Source organism: Strix uralensis, chromosome 4, assembly GCF_047716275.1.
Source record: "Strix uralensis isolate ZFMK-TIS-50842 chromosome 4, bStrUra1, whole genome shotgun sequence".
Classification (NCBI taxonomy): Eukaryota; Metazoa; Chordata; class Aves; order Strigiformes; family Strigidae; genus Strix; species Strix uralensis.
Genome location: NC_133975.1, coordinates 27,621,816 through 27,639,036, shown reverse-complemented (window position 1 = coordinate 27,639,036; position 17,221 = coordinate 27,621,816). Strand labels below are relative to the sequence as shown.

The window sequence follows — 17,221 nt, the reverse complement described above, 5'->3', positions numbered from 1 at the left end:
GTGTAGAAGTGAATAAGGGATGTTCTGATACTGCTTTTAATTTAAGGCATTGGATTTCAGCATAGAACTACATGTAAGCCCACAAAGGAATTTTAAACGTTACAGTTTTACAGTTGGGATACATGTATCGTATTGTCTTGGGATTTTTTTGTTTGTTTTTTTTATGTAGCATGCCTGGAGCTACCTGATGGCATGTATGTGATAAAAAATTAAGGTACATTTAAACAAAAGAGTTTATACTGCATGTATGATAAGAAACAACAGATGAGACGAATATAAATTTTTAGGCTCTTGTATTGCTTAAATTTAGTCAGAAGCTAAATAGTCCATGGAGATGAGAAAAATTGGTATTTTCTTTATGTTGCAGTATTTCTTAATCAGAGAAGCTGCTCTGCAAAGTAGTTACAGAAGCTATTGTCATTTCAAAGATTTTTCTAACATGTAATTTTAAACAGTGGTACCTTGTTTCCCATGGAGTTTCTATTGGGGGAGAGCCAGGAAACTTGAAGCACAGACTTCCCCAACAGCCTGATCTCCTTTTAAATAAACCAATGAATCTTTAGAAGGCCAGTGGAAGCAAAGTAGGCAAAAACTGTGGACAACTGTGTGTGAAACTGGGAGGAGTAAGTTGGGTGGGGAAGGCAAAGCAATATCTTTAGATTCATTTCAGAGGGTTTGAGATTTGTAATTACTTCTCAGTGTTTTATTTTTAGGTGGTTACACCAAATTTTATTTACGTATGCCTGACATCACTGAAGTAGCACAATTGTTCGGTTGTTAAACTTGTAGAAAAATACAAGAACGTTGTTGTCATATGATGTTACTGGTTTCCAAATTCAATACTTTATAAGCAGAAGTTTTGTTTTCATCTTTCTCTAAAATGCTGCTTCTGGGCTGTGCAGCAGGAAGCAATAGAAGAATAGTATGTTGTAGCTCTATGAAGACTATTCAAAAAGAAAGAAGTGCAACAAGCCATTTTTTTCTTCTTCATGACACTCTATGGTAGAGCTGTACTGTAATAACTAGATACTAGTGACCTCCCCAAAGCAGGCTGTGAAGTCCTGCTGAGTAAATACAGATGAATGTATTGTCTACTGAATATAACATGAAGTTCTCAGTACTGGATCACAGATAGTGACTTGTGTAGGTGTGATTCAAACTGTCCTTAGCAACTGAAAAATACAAAATATGATCCCTTGTATAATATTTAGTTGTGGTCTTATCTTAACATATAAATTTAATATTGTAGTTAGAATTATCAGTTATAATGCATGTACTAATGCATGTACTTATATTATGAATTATCTCTGATATTTCTTTTACTTTTTTCTGAACATTTAGGACCATTTTATATAACAGTGATTAGAAATTGTTTCTTGTACCTATATATGTGGATTTTCTTTTACTCAGGTATATAGAAAACTTATTTAATAATAGCTTTTTGAAAACATTTATGCAACTATTGTTGCCATTCAAAGAGCATTAAAAGTTCCACCATAACTTATACACATTGTTGGTTTTTTTGACAGAGTGCAGGAGCAATCCTACACACCATTTCTACTGTGGTTTCTAATAGTACAGCTGTTGCAAATATTTTTTTTCATTTTATACTGTCCATTTGATAGCATAATCAAAAGGTAATTTCCTCAAAAAAGGAAATGCCAGTGTTTCTGATCACACTGGAAAAAAAAATTTGGACTGAAGAATAATAGGAATTTAAAATAATAGACACTATTTTTTTGTGCAACAGGGAACAAGAGAGACACTTAGCCATCATTGCAGTACTCTTGGTGATGCTTTAAGGAAGGAAAATGATTTTGCTCTCATCATTGATGGTAAATCTCTGAAGTATGCTTTGACATTTGGAGTGAGACAATATTTCCTGGATTTGGCTTTGTCATGTAAAGCTGTTATTTGTTGCAGGTGAGTTTACATTATTCTTGCTCTACAGTATTTTTATTGACATACAAAAATTAAGAAACTTATTTTATTTCAGAGAAAATGCACATATCCATGTTGTCCAACCATGAAATGGAAAGAACACTCCACCTTCAGTTACGGAACTTATGAAATACAGTCATTCAAGCAAAACATTTCTGTAGAGCAGTCTGCTACAGAGTGTACTTTTCAAACAAAGTCATTCAGATTGCATATACCTAGAAAAATAGTTAGTTGTCCATCAAGGATAATCTCAGTAACATTGAGACACTGATCTTCATCTTAAATTGATACTAGTTAACGGCAGGTTTTAGCACATCTGGATTCTTTCGTAGAGCTTCCTCCACAGACAAGATTTTATATCTCTGCTTTTTCTGTAAGCCATGGATTACGTTGCATAAGAATGGCACAAAAATGTTAAAGGTGATTTTTATTTCCTGAAGCTGATAAAAATGCCTTTTTTTGTTATTATTACTCCTGATTGTTTTGGGGTTCTTTTATACAATAAGCTATTTAATCCTTTCCTGTAAACATCAGCTATTAGAGCTGTAAGCTTACCATAACAAGAGAACTTTTTCTAGATCAAAGAAAATTAAATATCTGCATTCTTTGAATATATACAATATGAAAGCAGTTTGGCTTGCCTTTTAATATTTCCAGATTTATATTTAGGAAGAAATATGTAGGATTGTATAAGTGATAGCTTATGTGTTTTGGGGTCTTCTTGCATTTTTATGGCTTTAAACACAAAACCTGCAAGCATCTCCTGAGCAGTACACCACCCTTCTACATTTGCGTTATTGAACAAAAGGGAAGTTGGATGCTTGGTAGCTAGATAACAAGAACTGCTCCTGTCAGTGTTTAAAGAGCTTGGTTTAGGCCAAGTGATTAATCTGTCAAAAAGCAGAAACGAGAACTTTTCTTTACAAGATCATTGGCAACACAGGTAGGACATCTGCATTAGAAACGCAATCAAACATTCCAGAACTGTGAAAATCAGTTATTTTCATCAGTGTCTGAGGTAACTATTAACAAGGATAGCCAGTTTAATGTTCTCAGAGTATTTTTCACTATTTTGACATTTGTAGTAGCATAGCAAAAGCTGTTTCCTATATTGGAACAGGAAAAGTTAACTCAGAAACAAGGTATTCAAGCTCTTCTAGAGTCCCTGTGGCATGCTGTTTCTCAATATGCAACACAGTCACAAACTCAAGTTCTCACAATTAATGTGGTACTGAAATTTTTGGGGTTGTCTGTGTATTCAAGTTACATCTAATTCCATATTTGAATAGAATGCTATGTCTGGTTATAATTGCTTTAGAAAAAGAATCTATGAAAAAGGTCAGCCTGGTTTTTGTACAAGAACAAAATAATTCTCAGAATTCAACATCTCTTCTTACCAAATTAAAACCTTCTTTTAATAAATTATATAAGCTTACTGCCTACTACCTCATTATTGCCCATCCTGTTACCTACCTGAAGGTAGAGACATGGTGTGTACAAATATGAAAACTGTTGTAAATACACCTTAAGATATTGTCTGCTTTTGATTAATAAGATAAATAAATGGAAGGTTCTCATGTTCAGGTAGAGAGTTTAATAATGCTGCGTTAAGATTAATCTGAAAAATCAATGTTCAAGATGGAGCTATTTTCTGCCTTGCAAAAGGACAGGGAAAAGCAAATGAGGTAATGGTATCTGAATAAACACCTGGTTTGTAGTCTTTCTGTCCTTCTGTCAAGTGATATGTTATGCCACCAAGTGGGGGGGGGGGTTAATTTTTTTTATGGTTTAGCTTTGTAGCCATGTTCCAGCATGAAACACTCTGAATTTCAACTAAGGTCTTGCTGTCTTTTAAACTGAGATCTTACACTGATACACAGTTCATACTGTGTATAAAAATTTTTCAAATTACAGTAGTCTTTCTGACAGGCAAGTTGAGCTTTGTGCTTGTTCTACTAGTTCCAGTTGTGTTCAGTATAGTAGTAACAAGCAGGAGATGCTCTTCCAAAACTATGTTTCTTTTTCTTCTCTTTCCTTGATTTGAAAATAAATTTTATGATGTTTGAAGAGACAATATTGCCATTTCTGTTGAACTCTAAAACCACTGAAAGATATTCTGTACATATAGCTGTCTTTTATCAGCAGCATTTTTGTGATGAAACAACAAAAAGTGCCAAATGAAAGTTTCTGTTCTGGTAGTGTTCTCTTTGCCATTTCTATAATATACTTAGATCAGCTCGTTTCAATACATGTGTAGGTATATGCTCTGACATATTTTGTGGTTGTTTAAAAATTGGCTGCAAGTTTAAAACTAAAGTATTTGGTTGTAGCACTCACTGGTTTAGTACATGCTTTTTTAATATCACATGCTTCTCAAAAGTTAGAATTCTGTCCAAAAAAAAATTTCTGTTAATGCTCCATCATTAGTAATAAAAACTTAATTTCCTTGTTTGGGAACTTAAAAATTAAAAATTTTTAAAAATTAATTTTTAATTAATTTAAATCACTTAAACATATTGTCCCGACTAAATGAAAATGTAGGCCTCTTTTCCATCCATATAACAGTAGTAAACATTTTAAGCACTCCTTGGTTTTAAAAGTACAAATTACATCCCTTTCTTTGAAGTTTTCAGGCTGTATTTACTTGTTCAGAAGCATTTATTACCAATGGACTCTTACAAAGACTAGCCATAACACAGATGAAGCTGACAAATATTCAGGAGACGTTTCACTTCAAAAATCTCTCTATGTTGTTAATTCTAAGCAGATGTTTGGCTTAAAAACTTTGACAAACTGAATTCCAACTCCAACTTCAGAGTAATGTGCAAGAGGAATGTTAAATGGATTATTCTGTAGTAAAAATGTACAGCTAAGTGAACAAAATGAACAAAAGATAGTTTTTAATTGGTTTCACCATGAATTTGATGCGCCAGGCAATGAAAGTAAGTGCCATCTGCCCCTATAACATTGTCTGAAAGGAAAATGAGCCACAGTTCCTGGAAAGTTAAAAAGATGAAAAAGAAGTTCTCAGGTCAGGAATCTTTTATAGAAGCTCTCTGTAGTGAGTCTTGATACTGTACTCATCAGCAGAGTTCAAATAAAACATGTAACAAAATATCATAGAAATCCTTTTTGATATACTTGGACCATAGAATTTTTCTGAAGAGCTGTTGCCCAGAAGCTTCCATATCAAGTTCACCACAAGGTTGTACTCCTCCCAAGTACCTTTCTCAAAACTCTGATAGCATGTGTTGTACATGCTGCTGAATAAAGTAACTAGATAGCTACCTTCAATCCAAAGGCCATATTAATTTTCACTCCTTTATTTTTTTCCTTTTGCAAAATTATGCAATTAAATTTTATGCAACCTTTCATTCTCTGATTTATTGTACTTAAAGCTTAAGAAATTTTACTTAATTGGCACAGAATTGGCATTGGGGTTTTTTTCCCGGTGATGGGGCATTGTCCACAGGTGAACTGTGAGGTGGTGTCCTTTGGCATATGGAGAGGAGAACCAGAAGAGCTACAGAGATGTTACTGGACCCAGTATGAATTAGAATATTGTGTGTGATCACAGATGAGTGTAGACACAGTTTCCATTAACAGAGTTTCTATTAACACTGTCTCAGTGTTAAGCACCATGGTCTAGGAAGGAGGCAACGACCAACAGGGTACCCCTGTGCTGGGAACTCAGTAACCTCTCTGATGTTGAGTCTTAGTCTATTTGTTGAAACACTTTTTTTTTTATTCCTATAATTTTATGTGGTAGACAAAATGAAAATATAGTGACATTTTCTAGAGGATAATACTTTCTTTTTTCTTTTACAAATGAGCTATGGAGCTCATGCTATTCCTTTCTGTTTCTTCTGTGACATTGAAATCAGATCAAGAATAAGTCTGTTCTGTAGTAAAATGAGTATCTTGGTGATACAGACTGAAGTCATAAACTGATATCATTGAAAGTATGGTGTAGGGTGAAATGTGATTATGCTGAATGTGACCTCAAGTGTACATAAGATCTCATTCTACAAAATGCAAGGGGGATTGTAGTTGAAACAAACAAATATGCTTCAAATGTAATATTAATGAATATATATAAAACATAGTGTGCTTTAATTTCAGAAGTTGCATATCTGGGTATAAAATAATATGCAGGAAGACAGATCATAATGTCTCAATTTTTTTAAAATCATTTCTGTTTAAAATTTGATGTTTTAAAAGAGCTCTCTAATATGCTTGATAAATTGACTTCCTCCACCAGGAATAGTTTGGGATCCGCTTTCAGCTCCGAAGTAGTCTGAGTTTCAGAAATGTTATTTATAAGTTTTAACTAGTAAGAATTGTGATTGTTACTATAATTCACTGTTTTAGACAAAACTTAATTCTTCCTTAATGTTATGTGAATAAATGTGTGTTTCAGGATGGAGAAAGCATGTCTAGAAGACCTTGGTTTTCTCCTACAGTTTTAAGCTATGTTTCAGAGTAATCATGATCAACCTTAGATGGCTAATAACTTAAGTAGCCTTTATTTTAGTGGGAAAGTGCTTTCCTTTCATAGGAAATTAATGTGGGTTTGGTGAAATTTGCATTTCTAAAGCTCATATTCCTCAAAATTACTTAAAGACTATTTCTGCTTTTGTAGGGGAAGACAGACTCGCACAGTTTTGCACTTCTTGTTTGTGTTTGTACCACAAAATGAGAGGGGCAGGGTCTGATCTTTGACTCCAGAGCCAGGAAAGACAAGAGTGGGTTGCCACACTGCTTAGGGTTGTTCCTTCCTTTCCCCACCCTGTGAAACCCACCAGTCCTAGCACTTAATTTCTGTATATTATTTTCTCAAATACTACAAGGACTGAATTTCAGCATATGAAGTAGAACTTGTACAGTATTAAATGGAAGGTACAGGTGTGGTACACATAATAGTAGATGGAGCCAAAACTGATAGTTTCATCACTGGAATAATTTGTCCCATCAACTATGGCCAGGCATTTTCATAATGATGGATAGTTGGAACAGTCCTGAAAAGAACAAGGGAGAAGTTACCAGCAGTTAAAGTGGAGGATCAAGAGTCAGTGTTCAAAGTTGCTTCCTGTAATTTAGCAGTGTGGGCTACGTTAACATAGCGGCAGTCCACTCCAGTTTGTTCCTGTTTGCTTTGACATCTCTGTCTTAAATATCTTGTTGTTTGTTTATGAAATACATATTTAAACAGGAAAATAAAGAAGCATAACAACAAAATATACCAAAATCTGCAATTTGTTTAAGTTAACTTACTGATTAAGTTAACTTACTGGTAGTGGCAGTGTTTGGGGTTTCTTCCATTACTCTGTTTTAGGGTCCCACTGCTGTTTGACTTATGTCTCTCCAGTCCTGTTAACATCTTGCTTCAACAAATCCAAGGTTTCTGTGAATTTGGCTGTGAATGTGCTTTTAGCATATAGCCTAAAGGGCAATAACAAGACCATGTCACTGACCAGAATATTAGTTGGCCTGTTTTTATTAGCTTTTCACAGAATATAAAGTAAGTTTTCAAAATACATTCATTTGAAAGTCCTGTATTAAACCTTTTTCTTTCTGTTACCCCTTAGGGTATCACCACTTCAAAAATCTGAAGTTGTAGAAATGGTTAAAAAACAAGTTAAGGTAGTGACTCTAGCGATTGGTGATGGAGCAAATGATGTTAGTATGATACAAACAGCACATGTTGGTGTTGGTATTAGTGGGAATGAAGGTCTACAGGCTGCTAATTCTTCAGACTACTCAATTGCTCAGGTAAGTCATTGCACTGTAAAATACTACAATAATGTAGTTTAATATCAGATTGCTATTAGTATATGCATGTTCTGATTGTGTGTTTGTTCATTTTTCATTTTTTGCAGTTCAAGTATTTGAAGAACTTGTTGCTGGTTCACGGAGCCTGGAATTATAACAGAGTAGCTAAATGCATCTTGTATTGTTTCTACAAGAATATAGTCCTTTATATTATTGAGGTAATTTTACAGTACAGTCAATGTTACTTCTTGAAAGTAAAAACTTTATTATTTTGAGCTTTTTATTATTATATATGATTTTAAAAACATTTAAACTGTCAATAAACACTAGTACTGATTAATAGAGTGATTTTTTTTTTACTTTAAAAGACCAAATTTTCTTTAAAATATGTACTGAGTATTAGTACTGACTGTTTGAGTTGCATAGTACTGCTAGCTTATTAAAATTCTGTGTCTACAATATCATTACAGTATTTAAGAAATACAGTTAGAAGTAGCCATAAATTTACCGAGATGTGTGTACTTAAGCTCTTTGAGCTGATGTCAGTAATTGTCCGGTTCACAATCTGAAGCCCTTTTTCAGGTCAGTGCAAGGTTGAACTGCAGGGCTGTTGCTGTTCAGAACAGTACTTAAGGTTTGCACATGCGTGTTTAGTTACACTGTTGCGTACCTGTCACTAGGTGATGGGATAACCATGTCTCCCTAAGCTCTAGTTCATGAACAGGGATACTTTTCCTGAAAGTAACTCACCTAATTTTGTCACTTGGGATTTTAAGGAGACTAGAGTCTTGTGAAAAACACAGTAGTATGAGAGGACTGTGTTGTAATAAATGTACGTTTATTGGTAGGTATGGTTAAGACAGCATGTATAGCTACAGTTTCATGACCACATGACAACCTTAAAATTCTGAATGTATTTTTAAATGGATTTTTAAATTTTTTTCTCCCCCCTTCACTTACTGTTCCTCTTTTTCTTTCAACAGCTGCTTGCTTTCTTATAACAAAATATGCATCTAGTAACTATGTTTATAATTGATCAAACTTTATATTCACAGTGATACTTTGGGTTAAAAATGTGGGGGAAAAAATTAATTTGTTGCAAAGTTGATCACAAAATAGGTTTTATAAGTCAGTCCTGTATGTTAATGGGTTTAACAGTTATTCTTAAAACTTTCTTATTTTTTTAAGATATTTTCAAATTAATATCTTAAACTTGCTTAGTATGTATCCGTTTTTTACTGAAAGAAAATGCCTTATTTTTATTAGACCTGATGTAAACTTAGGTTAATATTTCCAACTTTTATATTTATATATGTGATTTTACACTGTTTCAAGATTTGAAAATACTTTGAACATCTTTTTATGTACAAGTGTTGTAGCCAAAAAGTGTGCATTTTTCTTAGCATATTTTGTACATTTTCTAAATTTTCCTTTTTTCCCTCTTTATTGTGTTATTAATGTAAATAGATTTCAATCTAAGTAGTAGCAAGGTTGTAGCCTATTTAGAAAAACATAAAGTAGGAAGCCACAGAAAAAGCAAATCAATTAAAGATCCTTTTTTGCTTTAGAAGTGATGGCAAACTTTGGATCCTGCATTTCAAAAGCTGAATATCTGATTAAATGATCAGACTTTCAGAAGTACTTGATTAGTAGTAGCTCTTGAAGTATTTGAAAAAACAGTATTAATTTCTATAAACTTTGTGTTTATAGAAAACATATGAAGTTTGGCTTTAGAACATAGTACCTTATCTTTCTTAATTTTCTGTCATTGTCACCTGTAAATACATTGTAAATTTATAATATACATGTAAGTATCGCACTATTTGTATTCTTTGTGAAAGAAAGTTAAATGCAAGGTACAGAGATCATAGTCTGAAAATACAAAAGACTAGAAGAGGTAGTGTCTGCTTCCTGAGCAGATGGACGGGCAAAGAGGTCATTTTTATATGGGTTATGACCCTTTATATATAATGCATACAAGCATTTTACCATATACACCTTCTCTGGAAGACAAGATGACTTCTACTTGAATTCCTGTCTACCCAACATTTGTCAGCTCAAAAAACTTTCACAGATGTTAATAGCTCATGTCAATACTGTGAGTGAATGGGCAGAAATTCATCATTGAATGTCTCTAGAAAGGACAACTGCCAGTCTTGAATCTCTCTTTTCAGTTTTTTGTACAGATCAAGCGTGGGAGCAGAGAGCTCAATGAGTATTTGTAAGCTGCTGCTTAATATGCAGAAATGCTACATCAGGAAAATGTCTGTGAAGCTTTTGTGGCCACGCCTTCTCCGTCTTGGAGTTTAGAAAATAATACTTTGAAAGGCATGTCTGGAAGTTGCTTTAAATAAGTTTCCTTTTATTAGCTGACAATAACTAAAAATACCTACCTTTACTTAATAGATGCATATTATATTTTTAATTATCTGCTCAATACTAATCAAACAATTAATGTAATGGATTCCATTTAATCTAAAATACAGCCTTTTTCCTAGGCGTTTGTGGGGTGATACGAAATAAGTGCCATTTCTTTCTTGGTTCAGAAAACAGTAAAGGTCTGTAGTAATACTCCTGCACACTGATTAGGGTTTATTGACATTTAAACTCCTATTCATAAGAAACTAGAAGTGACCTGTAATAACTTTTTCTACTCTGTATCTTGACTCTATAGATATTTAAACATGGACCTCATCTTTTGCATGGGACTAGTCACAGAAACTTTAGAGGTTATATTCTGAAGTATCGTTATAAATTGCAAGTGAAGACTCTGAATTTCTAATAGTCTGCTAATGTGCATTATTAAGCCTGTACTGAGCCGCACGCTCACATAGGATAAGCCTATGCAGAGTCTCATACTTATTTTGAGGGGCTTTCATTACTTCATAATGATGGTTGGGATTACGATTGATCTAGCGATTGAGAACTCCTTTGTCGATTGGATTGGGGTTTATAATTACCAAATTATACTGCATACACTCTTTTGTTAAACTACTCATTTTGTGAAGTTAAGCAAATCTCCAACATCAGAGGGACAAAATTTTCCTATTCCTACTTTTTGTTCTGCTACTTATTAATAACTAGTAATAACATAAAATAACTGGTTTATGTTAAATAAAAAAGGTGTAAAATTTAAAAAAAAAAAATTAAGATCTGCATAGCTCATTCATGTTTCCCGTAGGGGCAAATTCAAACAAAAGAGACCGGGACACAAACAGAAGAAACATGCATGGAGTTTACATTTGAAGTTCAGTCACAGATCCTTAAACATGGCCATTTGTACCAATTTAAGTGATACTACGTAAACAATTCAATTATACCAAGTAATTAGGGCTGTAACAGCCTCTTCTTCACTCAGTAAATGTTGGATGATGGTTATGGTTTGGTTGGGGGTTTTTTTCCCCCTCCCAAGCCCTTGTCATCCCACTGCTGAGTTACACACTTTCTGCTGCTCCTGTCCATAACTGAAGTTTACCCTTTTGTTCCAGATTTCCTTTGCCTGACACATCATATGAATGCCTGTGGTCATACTGAGACCGGTATCTGCATAACCCCAAACATGAGCAGACTTTCTGTGTAAACTCACACTGCTTCTGAGCTGTAGAGTTTAGGTGGTGTTGTTCAACATGCCATAGCATACTTAAAGTATGCCGAGAGAATCGAGTTCAGTTTAAAACACACTCAACAGAAAGTGGTTGTGCTTATGCCCACTTCTTTGCATGATATGGTTTGAAAACTTAGAAATACAAGGATCTGCATTGAGGCCCATCTCATTTTGGATAGGCTGTAAACCTAAATCCTTCATTTTCAATGGAAATTATGCAGCCATTAAACTATAAAAGGGTCTGAATTTTCACTTTCCCCTCACTTACATAGTCTAAATTGCTTCTTAAGAACACCTATCACCTGTCCTTCTGTATAGGGGTACTGGAATAGTAATTTGAGCTCTTAGAGTAGGACCTACGCCCTAAGAGAGAAGTGGCTGAGTCTGCTCCTAAATTAGTATCATATACAACATATCCTAAAAACTTATTTTGCAGGTACAGCTGCCTTCATTGTGCATCATAATTATGATGAAATACACTTGTCTATGAATAAATTTCCCACTGTGAAGCAAGTGATTTTGTCACTGTTACTATTAATAATATAGTAAGCTCCATAGTAGTTTTTCTATGTACGGTTAAGAGCACAAGAGGGTCTAAGGTTCAGAAGTTAGGGTAAGTAGGTGGCGTACTTTCTTCCCCTCATACAGTTTGAGATGAGGGCTGTATTTATCCTTCCTGCTTTTTTTTCCTCCCTAGATCTGCTAATTATTTTTGAGCCATAAGTGGTGTTAATGTAAACATTCAAATACTATCTTGTAAACAGTAGAAAATCCATGTTTCTGCTTAAAGATGCTCTGTCTCTTAAAGTAGTGTATCTGGTATTACACAAAACAGTAGTGTTTCTACTACAGGGGGCATTGGTTTTGGCCACATTCAAAGGTTTCTTTTCCCAGCCATTTTTAGATAGATTCAGCAAGGACTTTAGAACCATGGGGTGCTACCAAATTTCATTTCTTCTTGGCCTGAACCTAGAGCTCTCACCAAGATGTGTTCCAGTTCCTTATTACACTAAACTGAACTAAAATGCCTACAACTTCCATGCTTTCTTTGGAAGAAAGTAAATGCTAAGATTTCAGGAAGTTAATATTATGCCTTAAAGGATTTCTTTATAATTCTACAGTAAAACTGTTTTCAGTTTAAAAAGCTTGAAAATTTTAACTTAAATTCTGCACAAAATAAAGTTGAAAGCAACAGGGTTTTTAAGGAATAATATGATGCATAGCATTCCTGAGAGGCTTGGTAGCAACTTCATATATGTTGTTCCATTGCAAATTAAAATTTCTTCTTAAATATTTGCATTTCTTTAAAACAGTCACTCCAAAACAATTTCAGGTGTTGCTTAACATCGCTTACCTTTAATAGTAGTGAATATGTGGAATAGATTCAGTACATGTATTTAGGCCTTTTGTTTATAAATTTGTTTTGTAACATTTTGACTGCTAGTTAAATCACAACAGAAAGTTAATATTCTTTCCATATACTCCTTGGTTATGAAGGGTCAAATATGTGTCTACTTGCGGTCTGTTTTATTTTCTTCCTGGAGAGTAGTGCTTTTGTTAAACACTGTCTGAAATTACCAGCAACAAGATGTACACATATTTATGCCCTGCTACTGAGTCACATGTTCTCTATTAAAACTGTCCTTTTCCACCACCCTAACCCTTTGAAATTAAGAATTCTAAAATTTACTCCAGTATTTGATACAAACCAGGAAAAAAAAATAAGGGATAAATCGATAATATCTGTCCCTCACTCCTCTCTTAAGAGCAGTCTTCCTAGGTTGGGAGTGAAATAATGTAGGAACTATGTATGATGAGAAGGTTGAAATGAGAGGAGGCAGTTGAGGAGCACAACAGTGGGAGTCCAGCAGTGGTAATGAGGCTCTGAATTAGGTTCACACATTTGTCTTAGTTGTAAAGCATCCAAAAAGCTGTGCTGTTATTGAGTGCATAATCGGTTGTTCATGAACAACCGATTATGCACTCATCTCACTCCCTCATACTCAACTACTGAGAAACTGCTGCTAACAAATGTCTGCTAAATTCATCACAGCTAAATCATAACTCCTATTTCAAAAGTCAAAAATCAAAATACACGAGCTTATAAAAATCTGATTCAGCTGGAATAAAGTAATTTCACTGTCTTTTCAGTGAATAGACTAAAAGGTTAGAAAATAGTGCTTGTTACTGTTAAGTCAACCAAAGTAAAGACATTTAGAATTATAAGACTTCAGAAAATTCAGTGTGTTCTATATCTCTGTATTGCAGCCTCTAACATTCATGACTGTATGCAATCTTGTTCCAGTAAGTGGCCACCAAGAAATCTATGTACTTTTCATTTATTGGTTGAACAAATAGCAATTTTGGCTGGATTTTACCTTCCATTTTTAGTGTTAGTAGTTGCTAATTTCAGGGGGGTTTCCATCTCAAAGTATTAACAAACATGTTCAAACATTCCACCACGTGATAAAAATATCTGGTCATCTGGAGGCCAGCCTGGGTATGTGTCAATAAACGTACGCATTGATTGTAGCCATTCATGCTTCCATAATAAAGTCAAATGAAATGTGAACTGCAGCAAAGTCTCTGCAAAGTGGCATCTAAAATTCACTTGAAAAATGAGTCTTATATTGAGAAGAATGTTGTTGAGATAATCCTAACTTCTGTCACTTTACAGCTTGATGTTTGTCTTAGGCAATATAGTTTCAGTGTAACTTATAATAAAGATTCATTAGACATGCTGCTTCTCCACTTTGTCATTGAACTAATATATAAGCATGAAGAAATAGAAGAAAGCACTCATGCTGCATTCTATACTGAAAAACATAAGAAGATGTGTTATTGTGCCTTTCAAATTAATATTTTTTTAACTTTTTAGCAAAAAGTGATAAAACTTACACAATGAAAGAGCTGTCTGGTTGCCTCTCTAAAGTACTCTGTAGGTGAATTAGTATTTGTTAACTAAGAGTTGTAGTTGATTTAGTGCTCTGGTAAAGCCTCATCCTCTCATGAGTTTCCTGTATGAGTAAGGAATATTACTACAGTTTCCAGTTTCGAACTGCAGCTTACTGTATGAATTGTGTTAGTTAGAAGGTTTGCTAATGATAAGACAATGACTGCATCTAATCTAATTCCCACCCCGTATTTCTCAGAATTTTTATTTCATTAAGAATTAAGTACAATACAAATGCAGTGAACTTAAATCACTCTTAAATACTTAAAGAGCATGACATTTCTTCTGAAAACAGCTACCTCCTTTAGGTGTTTTCATATTTAGATGGAATTGCTCACATATTTGACTAGATTTCCCCTTATCTGTTCTTGAACGCAAGTTGGGTTGTTTTTTTTTTTTAAATAGATTTAAACCAGAACATTTTCAACTGTGTTGTAAATGTATTCTAGGGATACCCCTTTTTGTGAAGCTAAGGAAGAAATCTACATATCGTATCTTGCAAGACATTTGAGTAATACACAGTCCTCCTGTTTTTCAGATCTGGTTTGCATTTGTCAATGGCTTTTCTGGACAAATTCTTTTTGAAAGATGGTGTATAGGTCTTTACAATGTGGTAAGATGATTTATGTGTTTTCCATTATTTTCAACAATAATCATGAAAGTTTCTTGAGTAAGCAATCTTTAAGCAAGTCCTTGCCTCTGAAGTTTTACAATATGTGGTTTTTTAATCCATCTACTAGATGTTTACAGCAATGCCTCCACTAACTCTTGGAATATTTGAGAGATCCTGCCGAAAAGAAAACATGCTGAAATATCCTGAGTTATACAAGACTTCCCAGAATGCACTGGACTTTAATACTAAGGTAGATTTTAAAAAATTAAATATAATTAAAGCAGAAATTAATAGGAATTCAGTATAGTTACCCTTTTTGTTCCATGTTGCTCATAATTAAAAATGTCAGGGATTTTTATTACCACTATTTCCAGTTGTCCACTTGTCTGTGAGTGGTGCAAATAATATTTATCCATTTTCAGCAAGTACCGAAATGGACAGCAAGCATTTTATTTTTTTTCAGCCATGATTTTTTTTCTCTGCTGGTAATAAAGCTGTCTTCTATAGGCAGAAGTGATTAGACCTCTCTGTCGCTGAGCTGTATGTATTTGTACTGTTATATGGAAATGGATTACTGAAGCCTGTGGAGAAGTGTTGCAGAGGACAATAAGAGCTGTCATTAGATTTGTAGAGGGAGGGACTTGGTACTATTCTTTGTCAATTTGGAGTTGTGATTTTATGGTTTAATTTTGAGTTTTGGAGAAAAATACTTGGAGTCAGTTAAGAACATGTCAGGGTGGATCAAAAAGAATCTGAGGCTACTTTTGATGGGAAATGGGCAACATTCATCTTGGAGAGACTAGTACAAGAAGTAGTAGAAGAATGTAGGTTTCTTTAATATTTAAAATATACAGTTTCTACAGATTTGTCCATAAATAATCTCTTAAAAAAACTAAATTAAAACTTGTTCCTGAATAGGCAATTTCATTAATACCATGACGTTTGAAAGAGTTCCTTCTGATTTTATTTGATTTTTCTAAATATAATTGGGACATTTCAAGTAATGTCATTGTATGTTGAACTTGGGGACATTTTCAGTCTGTCATTGAATTAATGCCTACATGTGACGGTCTGTGGCAGATGTGCAGAGCTGATAGAGCATACTTACCTCTCATATCTGTGCCACTTGTGCTGTAAAACTGGAGTACCTCTGTATATATAAAATTATTTGTCTAAACTAATCTTTGTCCACTAAAGCATATGAGATTTTTCTCCTTCATTACTTCATCCCTTCACCTACGAAAACAAACCTGGGAAGTTGTAAGGAAACTAGGGAAAATAGTTTATTGTGTCACTGTGAATGCTTTGCAAATATCAGACTTTTCATGGTCCATTAATACAGTCACTTTCGTGTTGTGATAGTTTTAATAAATAATGTGAGTCATGAGTTAAAATTGTTGGATGTTTCTGTTTTTAAATAAGCCTATAATTTTTATTATTGCACAGATGTATTGTTGACTTCATTGGAAATTCTTTGACTATTCCCGTATAACACTTGCTATGAGTAAATGTCTGCAAACTTCCCAGCTACAAAATTCCCACCTATATAAGTTGAATAGTTGGTGTTAAAGATTTGGAAACTTTACTGCCTTGAATGTTGATGCAGATGTTTGTTATGGTAAAAAGGATCAAAGGTTATGAGGTCATGACAGAGGTTAAAGGATTAGCATGGAACAATAAGAATTTGTCAAGAAAATGGAAAAGTAGAACTAATTTTTCTTGCACCCACCTGTGCTTTCTGTCAAATAAAAACTTCTGGTAATGACATAGCAAGAAGGAGAGACAAAGGTTAATGAGTAGCACAAGTTCAAATGTGCAAAGTATTGGAGTGTAAATTGGATTGTACAACCTAGTTAGTTGTATAATCTAACAAAAGACTTTGAAACATTGTGGAAAATGTTATGAGGCAGGCAACTTAATTTCAATTGTTTGAACACCTTAACAGTCATAATACACATCAGTTAGTTACAATAAAGGCTATGGTAGTCAAAAGCATTGTTAATGAAAAAACATGATTGCTATACTGAAGGAAATGGGTTACATATTTTTGAGTCTTTTTATGTTTTTATACAATATATTATGGAAAGCATCAATAGCTTGTTTATCCTTCAACTTAATACAGTTCTTTGCAGAAGGCATATTTTACAAATGAAAATAAGTTTGAAAGTAAAATTTGAATTATTTAGCAAATACATTAAAGGAAGGTTAATATGAAGCTATGCAATTCAAGAATGGAGCATGTAAGAAGAAATCTAAGGAAGATACTTCCATTTATCCTTTTGTAATTCCTTTGTATTTGGAAATATGTAGGTAGGTATATGTAAAACTAAGATTTTGA

At 33.9% G+C, this 17,221-nt stretch overlaps 1 protein-coding gene across 5 annotated transcripts in view; it reads left to right on the top strand.

Annotated features, from left to right (window-relative positions):
• Positions 1–17,221, top strand: part of ATP8A1 (ATPase phospholipid transporting 8A1) — a 130,109-nt gene that overhangs the window by 76,651 nt on the left and 36,237 nt on the right. For all 5 annotated transcript variants that reach the window (XM_074866075.1, XM_074866073.1, XM_074866076.1 and 2 more), the window contains 5 exons: positions 1,751–1,923; positions 7,530–7,713; positions 7,821–7,931; positions 14,809–14,883; positions 15,011–15,133. In XM_074866075.1, the coding sequence (XP_074722176.1) occupies positions 1,751–1,923; positions 7,530–7,713; positions 7,821–7,931; positions 14,809–14,883; positions 15,011–15,133 (666 nt within the window). The remainder of the gene's footprint in view (positions 1–1,750; positions 1,924–7,529; positions 7,714–7,820; positions 7,932–14,808; positions 14,884–15,010; positions 15,134–17,221) is intronic.